The following is a 5,911-nucleotide window of genomic DNA, read 5'->3' on the forward strand; positions in this document are numbered from 1 at the left end:
TAGCTGAGAGGCAGCAGGAGCTGGGGGTGCAGGGCAGAGCCCCCCTCCCAGCAGGAGCCTGGCCCAGGAGCAGCACCGCTGCGGGCAGCCCAGGCACAGGGCTGACCCCGCCGTACATTCAACACAAGGGCAGGGGCTGCCTGTGCGTGGACGGAGCGGAAACCAAAGCACTTGTGTGCCCCTACCCTGTCACAGGGAGCCAGGGCAGAAGGCACGACCCCAGGGAGGGGGGACACGCCAGGGTCGGGGGGGTCCTACACCCCAGGCTGAGGCAGGAACTCAGTGCTGCCCCTGCTCCAGGAAGATCCTGATGAGGTAGCTCCAGCCTCAACCCTGCTCCCTACAAGAGGCAGCCAGAGCATCTCAAAGTTAAAAGCACCAGCCCCACTGGCCCCCTCACCCCCCAGAAAGGAAGGTCCAGCTCCCCAGGCTGCTCAGCAGCACCAGTTCCTCCAGCAGCTCTTGCCCATGGAGTGGGGTGGGTCCCACAGGAGCCCTGTCCCTCCCATTGGGTGGCTGGTGGCCATGGCAGGTCCAGGCCAGCCCCCCTACTTGTCGATGAGCCCCCCCTCCTTGAGTTTGAAGTAGAAGAACTTCTCCAGGGTGTTGGCACACTTGCAGTAGTCGCTGTCGGGCGGGTTGTACTCGCGGCAGTTAGTGATGATGCGCTGCAGGTCAGCGATGAACAGCTTCTTGGTGACATAGTAGCGGTTCTTCAGGCGCTCGGTCATGGTCTTCAGGTCTGGGGGTGGGCAAGGGTCAGGACCCCGCCCCAGGCCTCTGCATCCCCAGCCACAGAGCTGGGCACCAAGCACGGGTCCCAACTCATCCTTTTGTCTGCTGGGCTGTCCCGGGGCTCCCACCACCCCAAACGTGAGCCCCCAGCTCAGATCCCACAATGAAGGGGGGATATCCAGTCCCCCCACCATCCTGCCCCGGGGGACCAGACACAGCCACCTACCGATGGGGAAGCGGATGATTTCATAGTAGTCTGGTGCCTCTGACTTCTTCACTGGCTCCATGAAGGGCCATGCACTGGGGTGGGTCTGGGGAGAGGCGGGGGGCAGTTAGAGCAGCGAGCATACACAGCCCCTGCCAACTCCAGCACACAGGGGTCCTGCTCCCCCTGTGCCTGGGTCACCCCAGCAGCCCCTGAGGGCAGAGCCCTGCACAGCCCATCCCAGGGAGGCAGCTCTGAGGGCTATGAGGAGTCGTGCACCCCGGAGTGAGGGTCCCGTCCTGCCCTCACCTTGATCTGGGCCAGGAGGTTCTTCAGAGTGTTGTAGAGTTGGTCCGGGTCCTTCAGCTCCTTCCTGCAGGACAAAGCCAGCACCTGTCAGCCTCTCTCCATTGCAGGGCCGGGCAGTGCCAGGAGCAAGGGGCAGTCCAAGCTCAGCCCCCAGCCCAGCTGCTGCAGGACGCCCACCCCCTCATGCAGTACTCACCCCTTCTCCTTCCCCAGTGGTTTCCATCCTGTTTCTCCTGGAATACAAGTGTCAGTGTCACCATGTTTGCCCTGCAGCCATGGGCAGGAAGGACAGAGCCCTCCTGTGAGACCCCCCCCACCAGGACTCACGGATGCCGGGGACGCTCTCGATGGGGATCTGCCGCACACCTTCCTTGAAGCAGGTGAGGCCTGGGTAGACCTTGCGGATCTGTGCCTGTTTCCTCTCTATCAGCTTCTTGATGATCTGCAGGGAAGGGCGTTGGAAGGGGGGAGATGAGCAGGGGCTGCAGGGAGCTATACCGTGATGTGGAACCCCACAGACCCACCACCCAGGGTCAGAGCCAACCCCAGCCACTGTCAACACCACCAGTGTCCCCTCTCTGCCCTGCAAGCCTGCTCCCAGGGCTAGCACAGCCCCACACCTCTCCCCTGCCTTTGGGGGGTAGCTGGCAGCGCCCACCTGCCCTCCTGCCCAGCCCTGGGCTGTACCTCCTTCTGCTTCTTGATGATGTGGGAGAGCTCGGTGTAGGGGATGCGAGGGTTCAGCTCACACTCCATCAGGGTTGCCCCCTCATAGTCCTTGATGTAGCCCAGGTAGCGGCTCTTGGGGACCTTGATGTCCTTGGAAAAGCCCTAGGAGGGAGGGGACAGATGGAAGGGGGCAGCAGGGCAGCAGGGCCGGTGGGGGCTTGCCCAGGAGAAGGAGCCCACCTGCTTTTTGAAGTAGCCGATGGCGTACTCGTCTGCATAGGTGAGGAAGTAGAGGATGTTGTGCTTGATGTGGTACTCCTTCAGGTGGTTCATCAGGTGCGTCCCATAGCCCTGGGGGAGTTGCCGTGAGACAGGGAACCCCCAGGCAGCCCGAGTTGGGATGCACAGCCCCCTACCAGCATGGACATGGCAGCTGGAAGAGGTCCTGGAGCAACTACCACCATTTGGGGCTGGACAGTGGTGAGCAGGTCTGGCTGCCCAAGGGGCTGGGGTACCCCTACTCCATCTACAGCAAGACCAATCTGTTCATGCTGGGCTGCTGGGGACCCTCACATGCGCCCACCCCTCTTCTCCCCGCTCTCACCTTCACTTGCTCGTTGGAGGTGACAGCACAGAAGACAATCTCCGTGAAGCCCTGGGTGGGGAACATGCGGAAGCAGATCCCCCCGATCACTCGGCCATCCTTGATCAGTGCCAGGGTCTTGTGCTTCCTGCGGGCAGCACGGCCGAGGGTGAGGAGAGCCCCCCAGACCAGCCCCCCCGCGCCCCTCAGCCACGCACGGGTCAAAGACGAGGCGAGTGATGTACTCCTTGGGCATGCGGGGCAGCTGGTGCGAGAAGACGTTCTGCAGCCCCACCAGCCACATCAGGATCTTCTTGTTGGACTTCTGAGAGAGGGAGTTGCCGATGACGTGGAACTCGATGATGCCGCGCCGCTCCTCCAGCCGCGCCGTCTCGTCCCGCGCCGCGTTGGCCGACAGCAGGCTGGTCTGGGGGGGCAGGGTGGGGGTCACTGGCCCCGCACAGCTGCTGTGGGGGGAGCCCCACTCCACCCTGGCACACTGAGAAAGAAGCTCTGTGGGCCACAGAGAGCACCGGAGCCACCTCAGCATCCCCAGCCTGTACCTCGGGGCCCAGCATGGCAGCGGGGTCCGTGATGGTCAGCATGACCTCGTTCACCAGCTCCATGGGGATGTCTCCCATGACACGGATCCGCTTGGCATCCTCCAGTGTCAGGCTCTCGGGCAGCTTCCGCTTCTCCCCTGGGAGCAGAGCAGAGCGGCACATCCAGCACCAGGAGGGACCAAGGACCATTCCAGCTCTGTGACACAGGCTCACACTGGTCCTACCTGGCAGGGGCTCCGGTGCACTGGCATCCAGGCTGGCAGCTGAGCTGCTGCTGCTGAGCTTCTTGCTGAAGAGCGGAGTGGTGGGCACGGCAACAGTGCTGACCGCAGCTGGAACAGACCCAAGGTGCCCGTGACAGCCAGAAAGCACCTCGTCACCCCATGGCAGCCCAGCCACTGCCACCACCATGGCTCACCCACACCTCGGCCCTTTATCCCACAGCCACCAAACTGGGAGGCTGCTCCCCAAAATACCTGGGCGAGACACCAGCTGGGCACCCTCTGTGGCTGGCACCGTGAAATCGGCCTCCCAGATCGGAGAGTTCTCGCCGTAGATCTCCTCCTCCAGCATGGAGAGGAACCTGGCAGGGAGTGGCACATTGGTGTGCAGGGGTCCCAAGGGAGGAGCCCCCTCAGTACTCCAGCAGCCACCCCCACACAGGGTACCTACTTGGGGAAGTGGGTGAGGATCAGCGTCCGCTTCTCTGGCACCAGCTTGTCCTTCTCCACACGGAACTTCTCCAGCAGCTGCCGGCGGGTGACTGTGAAGATGGACTTAAGGAGGCTGCGCCCGAAGACGTGGGTGGTCTCGTAGCGGGGCAGGCTGTCACAGCTCTGTGGCACATGGCAGTAACACAGCCACCTATGGGACAAGAAGGGGCTCCAGTGACCGGAGACTCCAGAGCATCCATATCCCTCCTGGGACAAGGTTGCCAGAAGGGGAGCAGGTGGATGGAGGGCATGGCTGACATTTGGAAGCGGTGTCCCCACTGGATGCCGGCTCTCCTAAGGGACCAACAATCTGGGAGAGCTGGGGAGAGTCCCAGAGTCAGACCTCAGGGTGGCTGGCTCAGCACCCTCCCTGTCCTCACCTGGTGTAGTTGACTTTGTAGGTGGCCACGTCGTCATTCTGGGAGCGCTGCCGGAACTGTGACGGCGTTTCCAGCTTCCAGTAGTTGAGGCAGAGCAGGAACATCTTGGAGAGCTCGTACATGGTCTGGCGCTCCTTGGGCGGCAAGTGGCTGAACTTGTACTGCACAAAGTTCAGGACTCCCTGGGGAGGGGATGGGGTGGTGGGAGGGTGCCAGGGACTGCTCTGGGCCCTTCTGTGCTGCTTCCCGAAAAGCGAGGGGACCATGCAAGAGCAGCAGAACACAGGACAAGCTATCAGGGCAGTGCACGAGCCTGACAGCAGACTCACCTGCTCAATGTTTGGTTTCTCAAAGGGAGGGCTCCCCAGGGACCCCTCGACCACAGGCTGGCTCATCTGCAGGATGCACTTTCGCAGCAGCTACAAAGACACCACATGGTCACCACAGGCCCAGAAACCGGCTGCTCCAGCAGTGGTGGAGGTGGCCAAATGCTGCCGCGGGGCTGCTCTGATTTCCACAGTCAGGAAGGCACCAGGGTCCCCCTAGGAGCATGCTCGTTCATGCCCTAGAAACCCCCCTCCCAGGAAATTCCAAGCCAGGAGAGCAGTCGCTCCAGGACAGGGTCAGCGTCCCAGGTCTCTGGCTGGGCTGTGGGACAGCTCACAGCCACAGCTCTACCCCCAGCAGAGCACGAGCAGTGTGACAGCAGCCCCAGCTCCCCTGCAATGCCCAGGGACTCTGCACAAGCCCCCCCGGAGGTGGGGCAGTGAGACGTGCCCAGCCCCAGACGCACCTTGAACAGGTAGAAATACACCTGCTTGGTGTCCGTGTCCTCTTCCTTGTGCACGGACATGAAGAGGTTCTCCACATCCACCACCATGCCCAGCAGACGGTTGATCTCCTCCTCTGAGACGTTCTCCAGGTGGGACACGTGGTCCGCTGTGCCGGAGGGAAAGCCGTGGTGAGACGGGGGGGGGTCAGCACCACTGCCCTGCCCAGGGGTCCCGCAGTGGTTACCCAGCGTGTGGCCACAGCTCCGGCAGGGCTCGCTCAGGTTGGTCACTGGCTGCTGCAGGTCCATGCGGGGGGCTGTGGGGGGGTTGGGGTTCTTCCAGCCATTGCACTTGCAGGCGTCGTTGGCCTGGGACGAGGGACAGGAGTGACTGTCACAGTGGCTGCCACGTGCCAAGGCAGCCGCCTTCTCGGGCCGAATGATTTCCCTGGTTCCCACTTAGCCCTGTTGACCCACATCAGCTTTTCTCAGCCCTCACCTGGCATCTCCCACCACTCCGACACTTCTCTGCGTGCAGCCCCAGGACCCTGCAGTGCCTGCCCAGGGATGTCCCTGCATCTCCTTCAGACAACTCAGTGCCCTCCTCCTGCAACCCTTGCCCATGCACAGCCCAGTACTCCCTCCTGTACCCCATGTATGGCCCAGCACCCACTCCTGCACCCCTTGCACCCACCCTCTTGCCCCCCTGAGCCCCCCTCCTGCATCCTATACCCATAGACGTCCCTGCACCCCCGCCTGCATCCCCCACCCAGGTCAGCACCCTCCTCCTGCATCCTTCACCCATGCCCAGCCTTGAACCCCCCATTCCTACATCCCCTGCACCGCCCACCCATGCCCGTCCTTGCATCCCCCCTCCTGCGCCCCCTGCGCCCCTCTCCTGCATCCGCCACCCACGCACAGCCTTGAACCCCACCTCCTGCACCCCCTGCCCCCCCGGTCCCGGTGTCCCCCACCTTGCAAG

General features: G+C 63.0%; 3 protein-coding genes across 3 annotated transcripts in view; all 3 read right to left on the bottom strand.

Annotated features, from left to right (window-relative positions):
- DHX58 (DExH-box helicase 58) overlaps positions 1 to 527 on the bottom strand; it is an 8,551-nt gene extending 8,024 nt beyond the window's left edge. The window contains exon 1 of the mRNA XM_029964449.1: positions 445 to 527. Coding sequence (XP_029820309.1) covers positions 445 to 527 — 83 coding nt within the window. The remainder of the gene's footprint in view (positions 1 to 444) is intronic.
- Positions 61 to 5,295, bottom strand: KAT2A (lysine acetyltransferase 2A). Its single transcript, XM_025896311.2, has 17 exons — positions 5,175 to 5,295; positions 4,951 to 5,096; positions 4,487 to 4,576; positions 4,158 to 4,339; positions 3,737 to 3,928; positions 3,541 to 3,647; positions 3,289 to 3,396; positions 3,065 to 3,201; positions 2,720 to 2,928; positions 2,523 to 2,649; positions 2,159 to 2,269; positions 1,937 to 2,080; positions 1,577 to 1,691; positions 1,446 to 1,482; positions 1,250 to 1,313; positions 962 to 1,046; positions 61 to 742 (listed from the first exon to the last, which is right to left on the bottom strand). The coding sequence occupies exons 1-17, from the start codon at positions 5,236 to 5,238 to the stop codon at positions 549 to 551; spliced, it is 2,112 nt and encodes a 703-aa protein (XP_025752096.2). The 5' UTR covers positions 5,239 to 5,295; the 3' UTR covers positions 61 to 548.
- Positions 5,296 to 5,388: 93 nt separating this feature from the next.
- Positions 5,389 to 5,911, bottom strand: part of LOC103757740 (heat shock protein 30-like) — a 2,765-nt gene continuing 2,242 nt past the window's right edge. Inside the window, exon 2 of the mRNA XM_008923911.3 lies at positions 5,389 to 5,394. Coding sequence (XP_008922159.3) covers positions 5,389 to 5,394 — 6 coding nt within the window. The remainder of the gene's footprint in view (positions 5,395 to 5,911) is intronic.

This window comes from Manacus vitellinus, unplaced genomic scaffold (assembly GCF_001715985.3).
Source record: "Manacus vitellinus isolate BGI_N305 unplaced genomic scaffold, ASM171598v3 scaffold_72_pilon, whole genome shotgun sequence".
In the NCBI taxonomy this organism is placed as follows: Eukaryota; Metazoa; Chordata; class Aves; order Passeriformes; family Pipridae; genus Manacus; species Manacus vitellinus.